The 26,226-nt window shown below is 39.1% G+C and overlaps 1 protein-coding gene across 9 annotated transcripts in view; it reads right to left on the reverse strand.

Annotated features, from left to right (window-relative positions):
* Positions 1 to 224: 224 nt before the first annotated feature.
* The window catches only part of LOC129773549 (transmembrane protein 47), a 125,193-nt gene continuing 99,191 nt past the window's right edge, over positions 225 to 26,226 (reverse strand). For all 9 annotated transcript variants that reach the window (XM_055777302.1, XM_055777187.1, XM_055777341.1 and 6 more), the window contains 6 exons: positions 14,298 to 14,376; positions 14,040 to 14,226; positions 13,811 to 13,960; positions 4,742 to 4,804; positions 4,477 to 4,676; positions 225 to 4,393 (listed from right to left, as the gene is read on the reverse strand). In XM_055777302.1, the coding sequence (XP_055633277.1) occupies positions 4,516 to 4,676; positions 4,742 to 4,804; positions 13,811 to 13,960; positions 14,040 to 14,226; positions 14,298 to 14,376 (640 nt within the window). In that variant the 3' untranslated portion in view covers positions 225 to 4,393; positions 4,477 to 4,515. The remainder of the gene's footprint in view (positions 4,394 to 4,476; positions 4,677 to 4,741; positions 4,805 to 13,810; positions 13,961 to 14,039; positions 14,227 to 14,297; positions 14,377 to 26,226) is intronic.

Below are 26,226 nucleotides of genomic sequence, written 5' to 3' on the forward strand. Positions count from 1 at the left end.
ACTCAGAAAGTAAAAATTATAAAACAAAATATCCTTTTCCATTTCAAATATGTTTTCTCTATATTAAAGTAACATGTTTTTACTGATGAGAAAAATTGATAATTGTGTTCTGTATTGGTAATTATCTTATATTACACTGGTGAGTTTTTTTTCTTTATTTCATTCATACAAAACACAGGAGGCATCCTGTCTAGGATCACAGGGAGCAATTTTCATCATATCTGATTCCACTTCGGTGTCTTTCATCTGACACGCACCATCCAACGACTGTTTGCCATCTTTCTGTCATCATCACTCGGTAACCACTGGTGGAGTGAACAAACAACTCAACAACCAAACGAAACGTCCCTTTTCAGGGCAACCAAATCATTATAAAAGAGGTTAACGATGTAATTCTTCAAACATATCCAAAATCAACAGACAGCCTAACGGAATCCTACGTCAACTATGCGGTCGTGTCTGGGACACAACCCTCCTGTGATTTTTGATCCAAAAAATTGTTTCAATTACCCTAAAATTGCTTTAAAAACAGGCTATCGAATTCACACCAATCAGTATATAAGCGAGTGCCGCTCGGAAATCCGCTCAGTTATAATTGCGCAACGATATAGGTACGATCGCTGGAGTGGATGGATGTTTCCCTAAGACAGACTTCAAAACCATGTAGCCAGGGGAAATCGGCATTGAAAAATAGATGTAAGCAGTGGCTACTTTTGTACTCGCTTGCGTATCTGGAAATTGGAATGTTTCCCTAACACAGACTTCAAAACCATGGAGCCAGGGGAAATTGGCATAGCAAATTAGATGCAAGCAGCGGATACTCTTGTATTCGTTTGCGTTTCTGCAAATTGGAATGTTTCCTTAACACAGACTTCAAAATCATGAAGCCTGGGGAAATTGGCGTAGCAAATTAGATGCAAGCTGCGAATACTATTGTACTCGGATTGACTATGGATTTGATATGGTATGATACGATGTATCCGATCATATCCGAGTGGATATTATATCACATATCGAAGAAATCACATTTGTAAAAGCAGCGTTCTAAAATTATTTGTTTACGAATGCTGCAATCGATCGTCGTTATTGGGAAGTTGGAATTGTTGGGAAGGGGGTCTTATTATCGCTGTGTAATTCCGAGGAGGAATCCGTTCCTTCTCAAGCGTTAATAATCCTGCTCCGGATCAACGATGATTCCAATTGTCGAGGCTTGGGGAGTGGGTACTATTTGCGCTGGGTATTTCCGAGGAGGTATTTCGATTCCCCCTTCGAACGTTAATAATTCTTTACCGGTTAAACGAAGTGGTATGATAATCACTTTATTCGAAAGGTGAATCGTCTAACATTTATATGCTTGTTACTTATTGATTGATAAGTCAACGTTAGTCCTACGTCCACCTTGCGGTTATATCAAAGATATAACCCACTTCTAGTTTTTTTAAACTATTCCAAGCAGAAAATCTACTAGCGTGGAGAATGAATTCAACAACAAAGCATTTTTCACTTCAAATTCTGGAGAACTTCAAGTGGTCTGAATATATATTGTCTCTAGAAGACTTCAGTTCATTTGTCCTCGAGAATTCGAATGATCGTGACATTGTATTTATATTATTTTCGCCCTATACTAAACAACAGAATAACTTAAATCGTTCAAACGACCACTTCACAAATCGAAGGTTTTCTGGTCACGTACTGTTTTAATAATTGGTTATATAGATATTGTTTGAGTTACAACCGAAACTTCAAAGCTGAAATAAAGAAAATGGTTATCACAATTTCGTTTTTGTGGAAGAACTGGGGTTATAATCGATCAATCAACGGTTTATCAAGTCAATTCTCATTTCTAAACTCATAAAATGTAGTTCACAGTTGCGCAATATATTCTTTGAACACATTTTTTGGAATAAATTTCAAAACCTGAAGGTAAGTTTAATGAAATGCGCTATATAACAATACCAACTAATATAAACATTGAATAAGCCACCAAGCTTTGTTCAAAAGTAAGTTATGAATTTTAGTTTCCTCCGATGAGATGGTGAAGACATTTGAAGACATTTCTTCGTACTATGTGAAGACATTTGAAAAAATCACTTGGCATCCCTGCATCGAACGAAAGAAAATCCCTCGTCAAGTCTTGTTATGTGAATATGTTTGCGCGTGTGTAGATAAATAAAATCAATGGACCAATATTTTACAATAATTTTGATTTGTTTCGCGTACGCGCATTCGCAAGAAATAATAAAATTCATAATAAAACTCAAAGTTGCACACGATTGTGGTTCGGGTAAGGGATGTAGCTAAAAACTTTTTTTTTATTCAGAGGCTAATTCATAATAATTACATATAATTCAGTGTAGCGATAACTATGTACACAATTGACAAGTTCTGTGTGTGTTCCAATTGATCTGCTTCATCGGTTTATCCTGTTTTTTCTACTCTTTATTCTTTTTTCGTTAAAAAAATGCCATGTTCATGTGAGTATATGTACGTGTGTGAGTGTATTTTTCGTTTGTTTCTAACAAATAGGTTTGAAACGAAGAAGAAAGGAAACTTTAGGAAAGGATTCTTTAGCTAGAATATATGGCAATATAAGAAGGATACAGTTATACCTAGAAAATTGTTAAGAACTAGAAATGAGATTGAATAAATGAATTCTCCACACATTTTTCCCATTGAGTTGCTTTCGTTTTTTTTCTTCATCTGTATGTGTGTGTGTCACTATTGATGTGTTTGTTTGATTCACTATTGGTTCACAGGAGAGGGTTTGTTTCTTGTGTTTTTTCCTTCTTCTTATATGTTCATTCCAGTACAAAAGTTTACAAGTCAGGAAATATTGTTGCGCACTACCGTTCGGCGATTGATTCCGGAAGAGTTTGGTCTACTTTGTAAAAAAGTGGATATGATTTTCTTACTGCAATTTTTTGGATTTTTTCTTCACTTCAAATCCACGCACTTGTGCGATTGTCACCCAGACGTGTTAAAAATGTTTTTTTGGCAAAGTGCATTTGCGTTTGCGGTTGAGAATTCGCACCACTTGCGCATTAGCAAATGTCCAACTAGAGAGTGTTTTCTTTTTCTGCAGCCTGATATGGAGCGTTGTTTGCTCAGTTGCTAAGTTTTTTTTCTGTGTCTGGTCGTTTAGCGTATTGTAGCTTCTAGTTCTCGTAATGGGGAAAGTGACGTGTTTATACAAGTTGTGCTCATCGATTAGAATAGAATTTTGTTTTCCCGATACTATTCGCTTGTATAAGAAAGACCACATTTTCTCCGACTTGCGTTTGTTCGGAATATAATTTCCAAAATATGGTAACACAAAACAAAGTCCCTTGGAACGAAATTCATAGAGTAAATATCTTACAATAGTAATAATTGTAGTAGAAGTAGTTTGTTATAGTTTTCTCCGTTAATGATTTTTTTTCCTCTTTTCGAGATTCACTTGTTGTGTTCTTGTTCCATTCTGTCCGCTTCGCTTATTCTGCGGATAATCGCTGTAATTACCTTCTGTGGAAAATTTGGTTGTATAAATAGAGTCATTTTCCCTAACTTGTTCTTGTGTGTGTTTATCCAATAAATACGTTTCACTTGTGTATATACTAGGTTAGCCTTGCTTTTACAGGGCCATACCCTTGCCCATGTCACGCCGATTCAGATCCTGCTGGTGTTGTTGTTGTTCCTTCCTAAACCTATTCAGATCTTTCCCTTCTAATCGCTAGATTTTGTTTGGTTGCGTGACTTTCTTGCTGTTTCCCGGCTCTTCTAATTGCTTCTCAAAAAATCGCGTTCAATCTCCGTGCTGCTGGTCTCTGTTTCCGCTACTGCTTCTGCTTCCTGCGTTGTGGGTTCTTGCTAGTGATCCAGGGGTTGATTTTGATCTCCAAAAATTGTCTCTGAAAACTCTGAAAAGTGTCTAAACCTAAAGAACGCAACGACTGATAAGGAACCGAATCAAAGCATATAATTTAGTTTTTTTTCTTCTTCTCTATTCCTTTTTTGATTGGTGTGGCTAAAATCTGTTCTACACATGGCTGATCAGTTCTGTTTCCCGTTCGTTTGGTTGTTTGCTATCAACAATGCGCGCGCGAATTAAAAACAAAATACGAAACATAACCTTTTGGTGGCTGGTATAACTAGTTCGAAAACGAAAATTTATCGCTTATCGATCGAGTGCCAAAAATCGACAACGCTCCAACGATATAGCAATCAACATTCATTCGGTTTTTAGAACACATTTAATATATTTTAGGTATTTTTCACTTTTTGCGTGTTTTTGTTCTCTAAGTAGTTTAGTTTTTCCTTTTTGTTTCACGGTTTCATTTTGGTACATCATCTCTATAACACCTTTTCTTTGAGAGGATTGTGAACGACAATTATTTTTTCTCGATTTCATTTAAAACTGCAAACGAAAGTAATGAAAGTTCAGTTGAGTTTCTTTACTGGAAGGTGTCACCAAATGGGGTGTCCATATGGTATACTCACAGCCTAGAGTACAACATCGGGCAGGGCGTGCGGCCGGGCCTAGTCTCGCATCGAGGCGTCGTGTACTATTTTCCTTTCCTTGTAGTAGATTTCTTCGGACTCTTTGTCGCACAGGAGCAGCACGACGGCACCGAACAGGAAGATGGCCGCGCCCCAGCCTACTCCGTACGCCCAGCCGAATTCCCACACCGGACGGTTTCCTGGAATGAAGTGTGAACGTACAATTCGTCGGTGAGCGCAAAGAAATGATTTGAAATGTTCTCACCTAAATTCAGTTCGGCCGCGAAACATACCGGATAGAGAATTAGGGCCACTAGTAGAGAGATCACTGGAAAGGAGGATATGTAGAAATAGTATAGTGAGTTTAGTTGAACCCCTTGCGGTCGTATTAAATTTGGACAGAGGTGTCGTACTGTACTGTAAAATAAGTCCGATATTTTTACTTGAAGAAGCAGATATGTATCAATTGAACAAAGTGTTTTGATGCGCTTTTTTATAGAAAACTAAATTTTACAATTCTCGTTCGTGTGACATCTTACGAAACAGTCCTCAACATGCAGTTTTGGTAATTATTAGATTGGCGTCTTCAATATTTTATCTTCCTGTTTGAACCTACAGAACAACCCTTGCTCTTTACATCTTCATACAGTGAAAACTTGAAACACTTACAAAACAACCAGGAATGTTCTTTTTATCGGGATACTTATTTGCTGTAGTGGTAGTATATTTATTTAGTATATTAGTATTGACTTAAATATACTACCACTACAGCAAATAAGTATCCCGATGAAAAGAAGAAAGTGAACCCGTGGCCGAGTGGTTAGCATCTCACATTATCATGCCGGGTGTTCGGGTTCGATTCCCGTTATGGCCGGGAGATTTTTCGTCAAAGAAATTTTCTTCGACTTGCACTGTGGTCACGCGTATTCAAGAGCTTGCCCCTCGGAATACATTCAAGGCGTGTTATTTGGCTTAAGAAATCTCAACAAGGTATTAGCAAATGACGCTAGTTAGTAAATACGTTGAGACGGCAAAAGTTCCACAGGGAACGTTAACGCCATTCAAGAAGAAGAAGAAGAAGCGTCACAATCACACACAAGGCGACATCGGTGGATATAAACATTCAAACGTCGTTTTTTCCGAGACATACGTTTAGCCGCAGGGCATAAAAATCGAGTTTTCGCATAATCACCAAGCCTTTATCTGTATTTAAAAAAAAATACTTGGGAATGTTAAATTTACAAGATAAATATTAGATGTGCAACGTAAGAAGTTGGTCAGATTAGTGATTTACGTAGAATTTAAAGGAATGGCGAAAGGTATTCTATTGACGGAAGAGGGCGGAGAACAATAAAGATATTCAGTGAACAAAAGTTTTCTAATCGCTCGATCGTAACAAAAGTTGGTCGATCTGAGAAAGTGTTACGGAATTTCTTTAAATAGTGCCAGAAATATGGGATATAACGACCAACAAATAGGAACACCGAAGTCACTTTGCGTATTAAAGGTCGAATAAGACACGAAGCAACCAGGAAAAGATGTTCTGCTCATACATTAAGGCAGAATCGGTTGTTCCAGAAACGAAGAGGCATATTGCGCGCATCTTGAATGAGTCACCAAACATCATGTGGAAAAAACTTCAAGGGAAGCCGAAACTGACCGCCACCCATAAGCAGAACCATCTCATTTTCACCCGGCAATACATGGAATGGAAACTAGAATGGAGAAATGTTGTATTTTGAAAAAAGTTCAATTTGGATGGTCCGGACTGTTACAGTTGCTATTGGTACAATTTAAGTCAGCGGCATGTCGTGAGATCGAAGCGAAACATTGGGGGCGGAAGTTTAACAGTGTGGGGAGCCGTTTCCTATCACAGCAAGCTTCCCATTTGTTTCATTTTCACCCGAATGAACTCCGAAAAGTATCTTCAATTACTGGAGAACGTTTTGATTGGCCATATTGAGAATAACGCTACCGAGGATGTCGTTTTTTCAACAGGATTATGCATAGATCCACGTTTCCAAGCAATAGAAGGCATGGTTTGCCGAGAAGGACATTCCGCTCCTTGAATGACCTGCTGGCAGTCGATTGCAATCCCATAGAGAACATATGGAGAATCTTGGCCGAGATGGTCTATGCAAACGGATGACAATTTGACAACATTTTCAGTCTCAAGGCATAAAATTCAGGAGTGTTGGGTTATAATCAATATGGCAACACTTTAAAAGCTGTCTGACTCGATGCCAAATCGAGTTTTCAAAGTGATCCGAAATGGAGGTGGACATACTAAATATTAGCTTCCGTGTGTACTCGAAATTTGCGCACAAATTTTCTTTTATTGAAATTTTAGGATGCGGCTAAACGAATGTCCACCCTAATTCCACATATTTGAATTACTAAGAAAACAAAAAGTGAATTTATACTTTTTTTAGAATGAATTCGATGAAAATAAACAATAATAGTCTATTATGAACAAAACTGTACAAAGAATTGACTTATTTTTAAACATATTGAGGAAAAATAGGGTGCGGCTAAACGAATGTCTACCACTGTAGTGCCGTAAAACATTGAGTTTTCCATCAAACCTTTCCCCAAGCATGGCTACCAGCTATTGTTTATAGTGAGTACCATTATCTATTTCTCATAGAAGCACCCCTGTGATTCGTGAACAGGTTCACTATGATAGATATACAACGCCATCGGCTCACTCCTCGACCCACGAGCACTTCCGAACTCACCCGAGCAGCCGAGAGAGTCGAGACGTCTCCTTGTATCGAACACCAAAGAGAAGAAGCTTTTTTCCATTGGTATGTAAACTTTAAAACTACACGGTCACAATCAAAAATACTTCTATAGTTTTTTGCAGAAAACTATTTTATTTAGTTTCAATACCTCAAGTACTCAAGTAGCTCAAGTTTCAAGTACCTCACGTTAATTCGAAAATCCGCGTAAAAATCGCGTTAATTGGACAATCCGCGTAATTTCTACGTAAGCATCGTGATAGAGTGCTGCACTAATTTCCGTCGTAAGCGCTAAGTTCCGTCATATGCTCTGAGCCAGCAGGAAGAAAAATTGTGAGCTGAGAGAGGGATGTAATATTGCTTGGAAAATCCGTGTTAAAAACCGTATAATTCGAAAATTCGCATAAAAACAGCGTTGATTGGAAAATCCGCGTTAAAAACCTTGCAAAAAAACCGCGTGAAAAAAAAACTTGGATGTACATGGTTGTGGCCAACACACTGGACATTAAAATTCGCTCAGAAAAAGTGTTAACAGATTCTTTGTTGTATAAAGTATGAGATCAGTAAAGTTCTTTGCTAGGGAGGTTGAGAGTAGAATTGGGCGATCTTCATAAAAAGATCGATCTTGTCGAATCGATTTTCCAAACGGCGTAGGGATCGATCCACTGATTAAATCGATACCAAAGAATCGATTTTTGCCGAATCAATTTTCTTTGAAAAATCGAAAAAAAATCCAATATATCTGCCTATTCGATAGGTGTCGTCTTTTCTTTAAGCAAGAGATACAAATTTAATATTTATAATGAAACATCAAAAGCATTTTGATTTGTTCCTCGGCATGCAGCCACAAAATTTTTTAAAGTCCAGACAAAAAAAAAAATCCAGGGCATTCATCTTGTGCCGTAAAGGAGTCATTAAGTAGGACATTAATTGAAAAGGCATTAGTAGAAATTCAACAAATAGTATCTGCCCAGAACTCAGCTGACAACGTTCGCTATGGCGAACGCTTGTTTAGCGCTTGGTTTACGTTGTACGAACGATGCCTAGAGATGCGATTCCTTTGAGACAATACTAAGTAACATGTAGCATGATATTTGATACTTGCAAGTGTTGTCATTGTTGTTATTTCCATGCGGTGCCAAAGATATATTGATGTAGTTATGAGATGTGGAATAATGGTGCTGGTGCAACATGTATATAATCGACTGTAGCCGAGTCTATGTCAATTACGAAAAAGGCCACCGGAATAGCGTTTGAGGTAAATTTTCAATGTATTGACATGAAATAAATTGCGACATACGATCAGCTAGTGTATTGTTTTGCGAGGGCAAGAATGAATCGTCAATCAATTATCGTCAACTGATTCTACAATGAAAAAACTATTTCAGAGATTATTCAATAAGCAATTGTTTCTAAAATTTCACAGCATTATAGAATAATATCCGAAGGTATAAATAAACGACTTATATAAAATAACAGCGTAGTTCTACGTCAACAATGCGGTCGTATCTTGTACACAACCTCCTATAATTTTTTAACAGATGGCAATTGTATTGTTACTTATTTCCATTATTTATATGGTAAAAAGGTCCAGAGAGAAGTCGTATTCTTAGTCCTCGGAAGCATTAACATTTTCGGTGAAATGGTGCTTAATTGAACACTATTTTCCCACATCACACACACCAACACTGAGAGCCATAGTAATATCTATATGGTCGGGTTAAACTAACGAAACTTCGTTCGTTTCTATGGCCGTGGGGGAGTGAAAATGTTCTACTGAAATATCACCTTTATTCGTCTATTTCAACGTAATTTCACAAATATCCACTGCACGCTGTCCCATTACATGCATAACCAGCTGAAACTTCAATGATATGTATGTTTTTCATTGATAAAACACATACTGAAAATAGCATTTTCACATGGATGTGCTAGGCAATCGAATATAAACTCAACGACTGGCGTCACTATTTGAGAAATAGTTATGGCAGCGCATGCTATGTGGCTCGAAAAATCACCATCTTCATTATCTTTTTTCCAGGACATTGGGTTGTATCTAGGTATTATATTATGCAATCCACTTGTTTACCACTTTGAATATTAGTTTAGAATGCATTGAAATTTTTGTAATAGATTATGTTCTTCGGTACAAATAAATTTGATGAAAGTCCTTTTTGCGTTTGATATGATGCCTAGGACTACCAAAATATGTGAACGGAAGAATAGTCAAACGATCACTGTATTTTACATTTCCCTCTGAAATTATTGCACATCTCATGTTTACGTAGTTTTCGAATCGCGAAAATTCATTCACCTCTAGTATCTGAAATGACGATTTTCCCAGGCTTCTCAGTTTAAAAGGACGTTTCCGGGAAACATATTCCGGTCTGCACAACGACAAGCGAGTACAAAACTACTCAACATCACAAAATACCCCCGACTTGCATGTATTTGCAAACCGGATTTCCCCAGGTACATTAATTTTGAAGATCGTGTTAGGAAAACACAGCGCAGTGGGAAAAAAATCCCCCGGCTTGCATGTTTTGACAAAGCGGATTTCCCCAGGCACATTGATTTAGAAGTCCGTGTTAGGGAAACACAGCTCGGTGGGAACAAAAATACCCCCGACTTGCATGTATATTTGCAAAGGGGATTTCCACAGGTACATCGATTTTGAAGTCTGTGGTGGGGAAAATGTAAATCAGGCAAATCAAAACTTAGCAGTTAGGACGTTTAGATAACACTTGACATTTTACAGTTATTCAATTGCTCATCTCATGAAAAATAACATTTTATTAATTGTAATAGACACTTAGACATATTTCCTATCAATTGATGATCTTTCTGATCTGTTAAGAAATGTTCGTGTTATTTTATAATTTTATAAGTTATAAGTATTCGAATTACGGGTAGGGTTAGCACACAAATCGGCAGAACAAATGTATGGGAAAAAGGAAGTTCTTCCAGTTTTCATGAATTTAAACGGTTTAGAGATTAGCGAATTGTAATGTATAGCATATCAAACAAATCTTAGAGAACTTCCGATTCGATTGGTATGCAAATCAGAAGAATTCGTTCACAGTGAAAATAGTTATTAACGTTAACTTTATTTCATAAAAACGTGACCTGTTTTCTGATTTGGCAACCTTCCTGAAAGACGTAGTTGTACGTCAAAAAGAAGTTACCCCATCAATGGCCGGTTTATTGTCTACCCATCGTGAACTCAAACCAACGAATTTAGACATTTATCAAGTATTCTTTAAAGGTCCTCGCGTTAGGACTAGTAAATAGCGCAAACACACTGCACGCTATTTTATACGTGTGAGTAATTTTCGTGTGCGATACAAAAGAATCTAGCTCACCTGTAGCGTATGTCAAACCACGTTGAACTCAAACATCGATGCATGCAAACGTACATGGGAGAGAGAAAGAGAGGAACGAATTCGTTTTGGGGGAAGCAGCCGGGTCCTATGATTGATGCTAGGATCGTTAGCAAAACCCACGATAGATACAATACGGTACCGCAACTTATGAAAAAGGCCTTTCAGCCATCTTGGAATTTGTATGTAAACAATCTGCAATATTTTGCAATATTTTTTTTTGTGCTTTATGTGTGGAATTGTTTTGGTGGCAATAAGAGCATTGAAAAGTCGAAAGGTAAGTCTTTTACGGTTATAGTTAGGTTTGGTAATATACTCTATCGCATTATATGTTTCAGCTCACGAGAATAAATCGACTCTCGGTGTCGGTTGGTGATGGAGATATTTTACCCGCGTTTTGCAGCTAGAGACGTCGGTTAATCGTTCGATTAATTCAAATAATCGAATATCTGTATCAGTAATTTTATATCAAATAATGAAAAATCAAGGTATGAATACATCGAATAATTATCAAAGTAATCGCGATTAATGAAAAAGGGAACCATTTTTTTCAGAAAATACAGTGCAAAATTAGTTTAGCCGTCATGGTGTTTCGTCGAAATTCATAGAATATGCTAAATCATTTACGGTAGAAGCTTGATTCCTAGGTGGTGGAGGAGACTGGGAAGAAGAATTCAGGGTCTGCAGGAGTAAAATGCGGACTTGAAGAAGGTGGTCTCAGCTCCCGTTCTAAAATAGTAGTATTCAAATTCAGAGCGCCGAGGAAAATATACCATACTAGTGATCAATGATTCTATGACCAAGCAGAGATATTCAAACAAATCAGCTATTTCAACAAACAACATTCGAAGAACAGATAATTTTGAACAGCCAAAATTTTGGTTGGTGCAAAAAAAAATGCATGTCGGACTCCACTAATATCGATAGACTCGATAATATGTGATTCGATTATATACAATTTTGAACTCGAAAATATACAGTTTGGAAAAAAATATTTTTTTTATATTTTAAGTATGACTTATTTCAAGAAGGAAGGTAACCTTTTAACGATAAGGTGAAATTTAAGTAGCTATTACATGTACAGTGGGGTGAAAATCGTCATTTTTGAAGATTTTGCTTGAGTTTTCATCAGTTATATCGTTATATCGTTATTGCAGCCAAATTAAAAAAGCAGAAGTTGGGTCTCAAAAAACAAATTTTAGAGCGGTTAGAGAGCTTTAATTTAATTGATAGAAATGATCTAGTTCAATATAAATTTTCAGGATAAAATTAATAATAACACATTAAATATTATAAACTTTCAAGTTTTCCACTTCCACAATGTTAAAATCCACTAATTTAGATGTTCCACTACTATATCCTGTACAAAATTTTCTCATATTTCAAATGAAAGCAACAGAATCGTCTTCCGTAGCGAAGTTTTTAAAGTAGAGCCAGTTTGAAGCAACAAGTACGAAACAAAAAAATAGTTCTATAACTATTTCATTGTTGAAATTCGAACATATGCGTAGAAGGATTTTTATTCATCAAATATGATCGTCTATTACCTCCTGAAAGAATCTCGATAAATTTATTTTTTTCATGCGAGAGAGGTATTTTCTGACTTAGAGGGGGTGAATCAAAAATCAAATTTCTCTTTTATATTCAAGAAATGAAAAAAACATACAAAAAACAATTAAAAACTTTTTTCTGACTCGATTATATACAGTGAAAAGGAATCAGAAACTGTATATAATCGAGTCCGCCCTGTATTGTGCATCATTTTCATGGTGTGCTCTTTTTTCAATCATCCTCAAAAAATTATGAACTTCAAAATTATGACATATTTTTTTTATCATAAATGTCTGTTTGTTTTGATTACAAGAAATAAATATTCGCTCGATTAATCGAATACTGAAAGACAATTATTCGAATCAATCGAATATAAAAAAATCACCCCACGATTAATCGACAATTGAATAAACGAAAAATTTAGACATCTCTATTTGCACTCAAATCCCTTCCCACAATCCTCTGTATATTTATACCGTTTCCCCTCGCGCACTTATTGACCACACGGTCACACCTTTATTCTACACATCTTGAGCAAAACCCAAGCAGAACTGTCAGTGGGTTACCCAATTCATGTGGAAACCAAGGCTCGTAGAAGTATATCCTAAGGTGGGCCAACTTGCTAAAACCACTCTTCAACCATCTTGGAAGTCTACTGTGTTTTGTTTGTAAACAAAACACAATACGCTTGTGCCCAAGCTCGCTCGTGATCAGTCTGTCTCTTTCACGCTTCAAGGAAATAATTCCCCTTCTGCTTTCTTCCGTACTGTTTTCATATACCGCTCCCCTAACCAACTTAGTGACGAAACGGCCTCACATAGTATGGTTAGGGGAGCGGTATATGAAAACAGCACGGAAGAAAGTAGAAGGGGAATTATTTGCTTGTAGCGTGAAAGAGACAGACTGATCACGAGCGAGATTCGGCAATAGCGTATTGTGTTTTGTTTACCAACAAAACACAGTAGACTTCCAAGATGGCTGATGAGTGGTTTTAGCAAGTTGGCCCACCTTAGGATATACTTCTAGGCGCCTTGGTGGAAACAAAGGTAAAATGTCAGTGAGATGCTCGATATGTTGGCTCCTGTCAGTTCAATAGGGGTTCTCTAAAGACGTCACCCGGGTGGAGGGAAGTCTCTTCAAAATGCAATGATGACAATTTGACTGGGAAGAATGAAATAATATACTCGTGTCGGTAGAGGTAGATAGCGACTAAACGCCCGACCGACTGTTTAGTCGTTTTGGCGGAGAAACTGCGTGAAGAAGCCAAAAGTCATTACTAACTGAATACGGATATAGTCAGTCAGATATTCAGCTGACTATCCTCAGTTGACTATGACTATGCAGAGCCCTGGTTCTGGGACATTTACTATAATCCATCTGAACAACAGTTTTCCGTTTCCGGAACCGTTTAAGTACAATGTAAATTTAGCTGAATTACACACATTATCTCGGCTTCCCACACTTTTTCACATCGATTGAATAGAAAGTTTAAAAGAGGATAAATCTGCTGACAAAAATTTCAGAACTGGCTGCAAGGAGCGCTGCAGTAGAATTGACAGTGCGCTCACATTTTTTAAAGCGCATCGAGCTCTATAAGGCTCAACCCACAAACAGGGACCCCTGGTAGGATGCTTCGATTATTTCATAGAATTGTATACTCACAGGCTACCATCATGATCAGCACAGCGATGCGGTAGTACATGTACTTGTGATTGTGGTCCTGCGTTCGTAGTCCCAGTCCGGTGCTGAGCGTCGCTAGAGCGTCCGTAATAAGTGTGATGATACAGAGAGCTGCTGTGGCTTTGATGTAAGCTAAAAAAGAACGTTCGAAAACACCGTTACATCGTTCCGTCAAAAGTCGGAAACAAACAACGGTTGGTGCGATACTCACTAACGTCACGGCTGGAATAGCAGCCGGGCGGGTCCTGAAGATTGAACGGCAGTGGTGGATCGTAATCCTCCTCGATGCAGTGTACGAACAGTCCCTGGCGCCAGTTTTCCGCCATTAGCCAATCGGTCGAGGTAAGTGCGAGGATCATAAGGATGATCACTATCACTCCACAGATGAAGGCAATTACCTGTGCGCGGAACGACCACTCATAATTATGTCATTTGACGCGCGGCGAGGGACAAGGGTATAATTACTCACCTTCAGTGGCCTGGTGATGGTAACAGTTTCGATCGTCGTCGTTGGAGCCATCTTATCAGGGGAGGGACCTCGTTTGGTACTGCGGGAGAAGCGACAGAAAAGAAAACACCATTAACTAATGGCTACAGAGACTACACAGTGAGAGAGCTCTCTGCGTGAAACGGAATGAATAAGCGAAATTAAAGTAGTTCTTGATGAAAGAAATGCACGGAACTCTCTGTAGAAGCTATTTTCCGCTTTTTTCCCCCTGCAGAGGTAACTGACAGTCGTTCTGATGGGAACGGGCAGACTGTTGAGCGAGTGATTTTTCTTCCTGTTCACCTGCGGTTGTCAGCAAATTAAAACCGTTGCCAGTATTTTTTTTCCGGCGGTCGTTCGAGAAGCATCTTTTCCACAAGCGCACCGGCACGGAAAATGCAAGGATAAAAGCCAAGCAGAAATTCGTGAGCATTCCAAAGAAAGTAACATGCAGTAAGGTTCGCGAACAACAATAACGTGCGTGGGAGGGTGGATTTGCCCGAAAGCACAATGAAAACCGGAGCATCAAACGTGGGTTGTGTTTTGTTGATCTATGTTAACCTTTCATCCACCCATTCGTGCAAATTTTGAACACAATTGTCACACAATCGAAGTTCATCCTTTTTCGCGCGGGTGCAAACGACAGAGAGCCAGACGAAAAGTTGGATTTTAACAAGCGACACACACAAAGGCAAAGCTAAAATTACCTCAAAAATGCATCAGCTCGGAAATGCAGCTTCCTGCTTATCCCACGTTTAGGAAGCGAGACTTTCACAAAGCTCCCGCATAAACTCCGAAAGAATTGTTTTTTTTACCTTCGTTTTCTGTTTTCACTTTTCAGCTGTTGCCGCTGTTGCTATTTTCTGTGCAACCCTCCGTGTGGGTGGAGTGAGCCGCGATGCGATTGCCCGGTCGGTCGGCCGTTGCGAGGAAATTAAGTTTGCACGGTAAAGTTTTTAGACTTAATAAAAACTTCGAGCCAAAGTCTGCGGCAGCTGAGACTCATTTGCGTTTAAATTGCACCAGGAAGCAGCGCGCACTAGGCCCATGGCATTCGCTTCCAATCTGCACGGGGTGGCGGCGGCATTCCCATGTGCAGTAGGGACATCGTTCTTCCGCTGGTATACGATGTATTGCTGCTGTTGCAATCTCGACGCGCACGACGACTTCTCGGGTGTAAGATTTATGGAGGAAAATGCAATTATTTTGCTCCTAACGGAGCGCATATTTGTGTATTACACGAGTTTGTATACGGTCGCATTCGGTCTATTGGAACATCAGCAATGAACAGATAAACATGTAATGAAGCCTATATAGGTGTTTAGTAGGATGCCTTTGCATAACTATTGTCGCATATATGTGAATTAATATGATTTCTGTTGCTGGGAAACAAGCGAACACACAATAATGAACATATTAAAGTGGAGCTGTCAGGTCGGCCTTAGGATGATATATTGAGTTCCTTTGAACAGCCACAATTGTAATGAGTAGGAAACTGTTAATAGGAAATTATTTGTGATTAGTGGCAAATTCACAAGTAAACCGGATAGCACAAACAAAAACACAAATATCTACGTATAGGGAATCATAAGGGGACACCCGGCAATCGGAATCGTTATCAATATCCCGAACACATAGATTAAAAGGCGAATACGTATGTACAGAATAACCGGATTCATAAAGGAATTATAAAAAAAACATTTTTGATGTTTTCATTTATTCATCCATTACGTGGTCATTTCGCCTTCAAAGAGAAAATCTTTCAGAGCATTCCCACATTAAAACCGCAACGTTGATACAAAAAAAACTTTTTTCATTATCGACAGGCTGTGCAGGCGACTGACAGCTTACGTTGGCGAAAATAGCACATTCGGTTGGTACGGAAATGACAACCGTTTACTTTTACAGGCCATTCATCATTATCATTAGACAGAATTAAAATATCCCTTTTTCGCACCTTTTCAGTCTTTCGGGGACTTGAATTGGGAGTTTTCTTTTGGCGGGAAAATAAGGGTTAGGGGTTTACCATAGGGTAGTTACCTTTTTTTTGTTTCTCCTTTTTACTTCCCCGTCCTTTGATGAAGACAGAAATTGATTCGATGAGAATTTAGCTTGATAATTAATATTTTTAGGAGTGATTAGTAGTCTGTACGTTTAAATCGAAGACGAATAAATAAATAAATAAATAAATAAGTTCTATTTTGATGTTAGATACTAGATACTGAGCAAAGTCGGTAGCATCGACCGAGTGAAAGCTATCAGTTCAACTGTCATAATTTTTCAAACTGTTTGGTTTGCATTCCTGATATTTTGCTTTGGAAAACATTTCCAAAACGTCTCAAAATATCGATTTGGTAGCACACTAATTTCGAGCATGCACTCGCCTCGATAAGATGCTCTCATTTCGTTTTGTTACATGATTCGAGTTTAGTAAGACAATTTTTTCCTGAAAACCTTGGATCACCTCTGGAATGACACCTTCATACAGCTAATGTCAAACCGTGGTTCAAAAGTCTGGAAATGAGTCGGTACTTTATTCGCACTTCTCCCGACTAATGTCCAATCACTGTTCGTTAGATGCACTACTCATCCGTTTCAATCTTGTCAGCAGCAATCTCTGCGTTTGTGGCCAAGGTTATCACGACATCGAGCACGTTGTTTGGTCGTTCGATGTTTATCTGGTCGCCAGAAAACTCTTTCCTACTTCATTTTATAATGTGGTGCAGTATTATCACGCGTTTATGCAACAGCACCAGTGGCTATGTGTATCGTAGTCGTGTAAAACAGCCATGCATTTCAACCGGCCTGAGTTCCTTCTCGCTTGGCATTGCTTGTGCTTTTTTTTTTGGATACAATCTCAAGCTGACGTTCAGTTTGAGAGTTTGGGTGGTGCATGAAATTTGGAAAATCGGAAACTTTTGTTCGATGCCAAGTGACTTAAAAATGCGAGATTTTGTGTCATCTCGAAAAAAAAGGTGGTTTCAGCGTTAAGTGATGAATATATAATAAAAAAAATGACCTGTGCAAAATTTCAGCTCAATCGGACATGATTAAGGGGTGCCTCAAAGCTCAAAGTTTTGATTTTTGATCCTCGAAAATCTTCCAAGGAGGGGAGTAAAGTAAATTTAGAAAATCGAAATTGTTTTTTCGATTTCTAATGACTTAAAAATGCATAAAACGTTGAGATCTGGCGTTATCTCGAAAAAAAATTTTTGGCCGAAAATCGACGTTTTGGAACTTAGCCTGCGTGGCCAAAAAATCAAAACTTTAAGCGCTTTGAGGCACCCCTAAATCATGTCCGATTGAGCTGAAATTATGCACAGGTCATTTTTTTGGACCAATAAACAAAATGTACATGGTCGGTTCTTTCAATTCGATAATTTTTTTTTCCATACCTTCATTGCTTCTCAGGCTAAGTCCCAAAAGGTTGGTCCAACAAAACCAAATGTGCATGGTCGGTTTTTGAAATTCGATGATGTAATTTTTCCCATACATCCATTGCCACCCTAATGTACATATTACCCGCATCGAAATAATTTTTTTACTTTTCAGTCTGCTTTAATTTCAGTAAAAACATTGAAAAACATTTTTTTGTAAAATATTTGACCAATTAGGTAGAAAAAACAGTACATTGAATTGCAAGAAACTGCATCAAAGTTTTGGGAAACATGAGTTTCCAAAGATATAATTGAAGTTCTTCTTAACGTGTCCGTTTTACCCCCACCTCCCCTACGAAAAATTTCAATAACAACTATTTCAATTTTTTCCGAAAAATCATTACTATTGAACTACTAGATTGATTTAGATGATCGACATATCAAATTCAATAATATTGAAAAATCACAACAATCATTGACTTTTGGGTATGTTATGTAAAAAAACCTCAGTTTTCAAGAAAAAATGCAAACAAATATATGACGCCCTTGATCCCGAGATCATGCAAGCTATAAAAAAAACAAATATAATCATTAATTACGAAAACAAAATCCATTTTTTTTGCTAGTGTAATATTTTTTCAAAGAAAAATAAATCATTGGTTGATATAATATGTAAACATCAATTATGCAAACAGTGATAGACATAAAAAAGCCACCCTTGAATATTCAAAAGCTTTTCTCAATTTTTGAACTATTTCATCAATAAATACTACCGCAATTTCATAAAATTGTATATTAATTGTTACTCTTTCAAGTAATTAACAAGTTTTGCCATTTTTGTTAGATTTGGTTTACTTCCTTACATGACCTCTTTAACCCTTTCACGGGTACTGGCAACTATATTTCCAGCAAAAAATTTTCGCTGCCCTTGGAATATTACTTCAATATTTTACTTAGCCAAAACCTTCTAAAGGTATCTGGTAACGCTCCAATTTTTTTGGGTTGGTAAAAATGTACGATATAAATTAGGGACTCTTTTTAATGTTCATTCAAAACCTTTAAGTAACCCCTCGTTTCCGCATGTTATGAGAGCTAGGGCAGTGCGATATTATTTTTATTTATTCATTTCGTCAAACAAATGTAGACTACACACTTATACACTAACAAGTATATACACTATTTACAACCTTTCCGTTGACGCGATATAAGTGCGATTCACATATAACATCCACGTCACCAGTCTTCCATGTTTCACAAAAAACACTGCGTCCGGAATAAACATGTCCACGCTGCTGTTCACAGTTTTGTGTTTGAGTACAAACATGATTTTTTCGTACCTATGTTAGAAAATGTGACATGTTTGTATTCGTGGTATGTTTGGACATACGATGTTTAATCCCAATGTTTCACATGATGTTCGAACATGGTGTACAGTTTCACTTGCATTTTCACCCCAAGCACCGGCAGTGCGTAGAGTAGAAGAAGCGAATCGGACACCACACCACCACCAACAACGCGTGGTGTGTTGGTATGTTGACATGGAAAAAATGCTTTCCTTTCATGACAATGGGTGCTTCATCAAAAATATGGGGCAAATAAAATAAACCCTTTTTTTCTGTTTTGAACAAAATAAACATCGATTGATATGAGAGTTTTTGACATTTGATATCATGTTTTAGTGCACGCATCAATTTATATATTGAATTCATGTAACATTCGCTATTAAAGGGTGTGTCACATCAAATTGCATCACGGAAAAAACGCTGTAGAAATTTAATTTTTAGGAATTATATCTTTAGCTTTCGCTTATAATCAGATAAGAGTGTATAGATCACGTTGGCCATGCTTCACTGTCAATTTTTCGTAAATTTGGAAAAATGTCGTCGAACGAAAAAGAGCGTCGTGAATTAATCCTGTGCACTCATTTCGAGAATCCGGAGTTGTCACATAGGGACATCGGTAAGATGCTGGGAATCGTCAGCAGAGTACTAAAACGATACTTCGAGAACCTAACCATCGACCGGAAGGTGAAGAACGGCAAAAATGGATGCTCCGTCAGTGAAAAAGATCACAAGCGCGTAGTTAAGCAGTTTAGACGTGATCCGAGAAGTTCGGTCCGGGATGTCGCCAATAAGCTGAATTTGTCAAGTTCATTCGTCCAGCGGACCAAGCAGCGGGAGGGCCTGCGTACATACAAGGTTCAGAAGGCTCCTAACCGCGACGAAAGGCAAAACATGGTGGGGAAGACGCGAGCCCGGAAGCTGTACACCGAAATGCTGACGAAGCCGCATTGCCTGGTAATGGACGACGAAACCTACGTCAAAGCGGACTTTCGTCAACTGCCGGGCCTGTTGTTCTTCTCCGCAGAGGACAAATTCAGCGTTCCGGAGGAGATTCGCAAGCAGAAACTATCCAAGTTTGCCAAAAAGTACATGGTGTGGCAAGCGATCTGCTCTTGCGGAAAGCGGAGCGCCCCCTTCGTGATGACCGGCACGGTAAACGGACAGGTTTACCTTAAGGAGTGCCTACAGAAGCGCTTACTACCACTATTGAAGCAGCACGAGGGCCCGACCATCTTCTGGCCGGATCTCGCTTCGTGCCACTATTCAAAGGACGTGTTGGAGTGGTACAAAGCCAACGGGGTGCCAAAGGAAATGAACCCGCCCAACGCGCCGGAGCTTCGCCCAATACAGAAATATTGGGCGATTATGAAGCAGGCCCTCCGGAAGAACCCAAAAGTTGTCAAATCGGAGGCGGACTTCAAGAGAAAATGGATTTCTGTTCAAAAAAAACTACAACCTGACGTTGTACAGAACCTTATGGACGGGGTAAAGAGGAAGGTGCGAGCACTACTGTCTAAAATTTTCAAAAGGATCGGTCTACTGGGCGAATTTCTACAGCGTTTTTTCCGTGATGCAATTTGATGTGACACACCCTTTATTAACTATTTGAACAAGTACTAAAATTGAATTATTCAGTAGTGACATGTTAGGCGTGACGCTAACCACTCGACCACGGGAGCAACAATTTTGGCTGGATCTTTGAATACAAATGGCCAATACTGCTTGTTCGCGAAGATCGCGACCCGAGCTATAAAACGAGCGGAGAAGAGGAGAAGAAAGGATGATGCAATCGCATGCACACATAGCATATGTAGTGCAGTGTAAGTGTAGCTTTTAGTTTTTTCCTTCATTCATTTTGTGATAACATCGAGAAATTAATGGTGTGTTTTAGCCGCTGAAATTTCTCTGCTGGTTCTGCTGTGTGCCGCTGAAGGTTGCATCTAAAACTAATTTTTGGGTATTTATTTTTTTGGTCAGCATATGGTACGACGTCGCCCGCAATGCAGTCGGCTCCCCAGACTTTAATTGCCAACATGCACGCAAAAAAAAATAGAAAGCTTCTTTCTATTCAGAGAATGTTTTCTTTGAACGAAACCAAGGATTATTTAATCAGACTTGCAAAATGTGCATGAACGATCTATAAACTTTTACTTAGTCGCGGCAATACATACACACACTCTTTACAGATACACGGGCCGAAGGTTGTGCAGTCCACTGATGATTCAACAAGAGCCAAAGGTTGTACCGCTCATGACAACTCTACACGAGCTGATGATTGCGCCGGCTAGTGATCATTCTATCCTGGATTCCTCGAGTCGAAAAACGCACCACGCTAGATATGGGGTGCAGACTAGGGGGTCGTTGCTGATTAACGGTCAGCTGCATCCCAATAGGAAGTATCCCATGTCGGGCACACGTACAGAGCACTGAAGACTGCAACATCCCAATTATGAGAACACTTGTAATACTAACCTCGAGCCAACCGCGAGTAATCGGTTACATATTACGAACATAGTTGTAAGCAAACATTGTCAAAATATTGAACTCCCGGCCCCGTTAGGCTAACGCCATATGAGCCTTAATAAAAATATATATTTTAGTGCATGAACTTATAGCCTCTTAGTTCGTGCAATTTCTGAAATGCGAACTAAATTTCAAGTTCGTTTCTGTGAAAAAGTATTCAACGAAGAAATGTTTTGGGATGAATAATTTCTTTCCGTGTATGAAAAGAAACGAAACGAAAGCAATGAATACTGCGACATCGGGTGATATGTTTGTACATGATGTTCTTGAATTATAAACATCGTGTTTGTTTTCACATGTCTATGTTTGTGTATCATTGTTCGTGTTGGGGATAGACACTCAACACTAGCGAGAATCATGTTCGAATTCAAACAAAAACATGGAATTTTCACATCGCGTGGACATGTGTAAGTGTTCTTCGGAAGACTGCACGTCACGTTCACGTCCCGTTACGTTACGTCAGTTATTCTATCATGCAATTCTTATGAAAACATTCACATACACCGGTAACGTGACGACCCGTCAGCATACGTTCAACGAAAATGACCGGCAGGATTTGTAGAAAAGAATAATTGACGGAGAGGGACGGTTCGTTGGGTTTTTGTCTGGGCTTTGTGTCACGGCTTTTGTTTTGATTTTGGTTGAATTTTTTATGCCAACATATCTCTTAGTTACAAATATCGGAATCAAAACCATTCGCGATTAGCTGAGAAAAATAGTCTATATATTATTATTGTTGAATAAGAGTCGGAACTACGAGGTTTAAGTGTTCAAATAATATAATTCAATGATTTTCATTGAAGTGAACGTGGACGTTCTTTTCCGTAACGTTCTATGTGAATCGTACAATACACAAAGTGTTGTTTACGTTGGCACATAAAAGTCGATGGTTGTTGTCTAGAGTTTTCAGCAAAATCAAAATGAAATCATATTGTTCAGGATCATTTACAGCTGATTTGACAGCGGAAGATTGCAGAGAAGTTCGGAATCAGCCGGGGAGCAGTCGATGAAATTGTGCACAAGCACAAAGTTTACTGTTCGGACTCTGACTGATCCGGAAGAGGCCGTCGTCGGAAGACCGATAGCCGGACGGATCAACGAATCATCCGGGAAATGCAAAAATCTCCAAAAGTATCCGTCAAAGTCGTTTTCATACCGTCAGGTTGAGAGTGTTTGTGTATTTTTTCTACTAAAGACTTAATCCTAAGGTGTCCATGTGTTAGCCGAAGTGATAAGCAAGCACATCGAATGAAATAATTCCAATAATTCGGTCGTGTCTTTGACACCATCCTCTTGTATACATATTTTTTAAGCTAACGCAAAATGAGAAAAATGAAGCCTAAACTTGTTTCGAAATTTGTCATTTTTATTGATGATCGTGTAAAAATTTAAATGAAATTGCCAGTGGACCCATAATTCTCTCACGTGCTATGGAACCCATTAGCACATGAGACAGCTCTACTTCTTTTTAATGTACCTACACAAGGTGTTCAAATTACCAATGATGTTAACGTTGCCACCTCTCTATGTTCGTTTTACCCACAAAAATATTTTCCAAAAAATTCAAAAAAATTAGAAAAACAATTGATTCGAGTGTTTGCATAATTTTTTGTATCAGTCATTATTGGCTCTTTGAATATGGAATATGTGCAATCAGTCGTCAGAAAACATACGCAGCGCTGCGCTTGAGTTTACTTTTCATCAGCGGGCGTTCAAAACAAACACGCATTCTCTCTTGGTGCGAAGTGCACAAAATTCATAAACACGACAGCGCAAAATGTGCCCGGCGCAGAATTCAGATACTAAACATATCTTCTCACTTGTGTGATGCGCGCCTCATTCTATAAAGGGTGTGTCACATCAAATTGCATCACGGAAAAAACGCTGTAGAAATTCGCCCAGTAGACCGATCCTTTTGAAAATTTTAGACAGTGAAATAAAAACTATTAAACAACTTTTGGCATTTTCTTTTTATACTTCGAGCCCAAGCCCGTATGCCCGCACCTTCCTCTTTACCCCGTCCATTAGGTTCTGTACAACGTCAGGTTGTAGTTTTTTTTTGAACAGAAATCCATTTTCTCTTGAAGTCCGCCTCCGTTTTGACAACTTTTGGGTTCTTCCGGAGGGCCTGCTTCATAATCGCCCAATATTTCTCTATTGGGCGAAGCTCCGGCGCGTTGGGCGGGTTCATTTCCTTTGGCACGAAGGTGACCCCGTTGGCTTCGTACCACTCCAACACGTCCTTTGAATAGTGGCACGAAGCGAGATCCGGCCAGAAGATGGTCGGGCCCTCATGCTGCTTCAATAGTGATAGTAAGCGCTTCTGTAGGCACTCCAGAGTGGCACTGAGGCATATTTCGAAGCCCGTTTACCGTGCCGGTCATCACGAAGGGGGCGCTCCGCTTTCCGCAAGAGCAGATCGGTTGCCACACCATGTACTTTTTGGCAAACTTGGATAGTTCCTGCTTGCGAATCTCCTCCGGAACGCTGAATTTGTCCTCTGCGGAGAAGAACAACAGGCCCGGCAGCTGACGAAAGTCCGCTTTGACGTAGGTTTCGTCGTCCATTACCAGGCAATGCGGCTTCGTCAGCATTTCGGTGTACAGCTTCCGGGCTCGCGTCTTCCCCACCATGTTTTGCCTTTCGTCGCGGTTAGGAGCCTTCTGAACCTTGTATGTACGCAGGCCCTCCCGCTGCTTGGTCCGCTGGACGAATGAACTTGACAAATTCAGCTTATTGGCGACATCCCGGACCGAACTTCTCGGATCACGTCTAAACTGCTTAACTCCGCGCTTGTGATCTTTTTCACTGACGGAGTATCCATTTTTGCTGTTCTTCACCTTCCGGTCGATGGTTAGGTTCTCGAAGTATCGTTTTAGTACTCTGCTGACGGTGGATTGGACGATTCCCAGCATCTTGCCGATGTCCCGATGTGACAACTCCGGATTCTCGAAATGAGTGCACAGGATGAATTCACGACGCTCTTTTTCGTTCGACGACATTTTTCCAAATTTACGAAAAATTGACAGTGAAGCATGGCCAACGTGATCTATACACTCTTATCTGATTATAAGCGAAAGCTGAAGATATAATTCCTAAAAATTAAATTTCTACAGCGTTTTTTCCGTGATGCAATTTGATGTGACACACCCTTTACACACACAAATACACATCAAATTTTAGCGCCCGCTTTGTCTTCGCTCGTTCCAAGCAAAGCATAAAAACAACAGTGCGCCTCCATACAAACCGTATACGCTTGTGTGAAGAAAAATATCTCAACAGAGAGAGAGAGCAATCAAGATTCAAGCGCGCAGTATAGTATGTCGTTGTGCAGACCGGAATATGTTTCCCTAAAACGTACTTTTAAACTGAGAAGCATGGGAAAATCGTCATTTCAGATACTAGAGGTGAATGAAGTTTCGCGGTCCGCGAACTAGGTAAATATGAGATGTGCAATAATTTCAGAGGGAATGTAAAATACAATGATATTTTGACAATTCTTCCGTTCAAATATTTTGCTTGATTCGAAATCTCTTCCCCTATACGTTTTTGAAGATACTATTCAGTAACTGTCAAAATAAAGTACAGACAGCTTGTTTAAGATGTGTGCATTATTGGTTCTTCGTGATGATAAATTGTGGAAACTAGCGAAAACAGCATTTGTTCGAATGAAAGGTAGTGGAAGACAATTTTGAATAATATGTTATTTTATCTAAACAAAGCAATAACTTTCCATTAAAATGTATGCTTTTTAAGTTATACTTCCAATATAATAAAGAAAAAAATTATTATTAGTAATTATAATGTCGCCTAGCAGATGGTCGATTCTTTCGTCCTTCACATAATAGTACGTGACAATTGCACAATTGCTCCCAAGCTCTGATAAAAGCATCTGATAAAACGTAATTTGCAGTGACCGGACACGTTTTCGAATACCAATCGTTTTACTATTGATGCTAACAAGATTTACGACGCTTTCTTGTGATAATTGTTCACTTAGATGATGGAAAAATAAAATACTTCGTACTTCGACCCACACCGCCCCCTTCAAAAACGCAAGTAGCGGTACCAACAGTTTGAACCATTTGAAATTTATTGACCGACACGTGTAGTTCCATCCATTACAATTAACCTCGACGCGTTGCAGTAAAAAGTTAACAATGGCCACGCGAGAGGTGTTATCTAGCGCCCAACCACTCCAACGATGGCCCCGATGAAGAGTGCGGTGATAGAACAAAACGGATCACTACCGGAGGTCACGTAGCGTTATGTAATTTATCACATCGTTGTCGCGCGATGGGAGCTGGGCGCGAATAGGAACTCCCTCCCTCCATCCCGAATACGGCCGCCGTCGTCATCGTCGCGTGGCGGTTATTTGATATAGTAACTTGTCAGACTTCAATGGTGGTAAATTGCCAACAACACATACATACACACACACACATACACGCAAAAAGGATAGATTTGCGACATTGTATGGTTGCAGCAGGTATGAGCGAGCAAGGTGGGCATTTTTCAGAGCACTAGTTTCACCTTCTGCGCCCAGCCCATACATATATCCTATTATCGGCGTTGGGAATGTTTGCCCTCACCGTATGTATAATTTCCCGGCAGTTTAACAGCAGCTGAGGCAGACAAATTTGCTTTTTCACTTTGCCTGTCGGATAT

The sequence above is a fragment of the Toxorhynchites rutilus genome, chromosome 1 (genome assembly GCF_029784135.1).
Source record: "Toxorhynchites rutilus septentrionalis strain SRP chromosome 1, ASM2978413v1, whole genome shotgun sequence".
Lineage (NCBI taxonomy): Eukaryota > Metazoa > Arthropoda > Insecta > Diptera > Culicidae > Toxorhynchites > Toxorhynchites rutilus.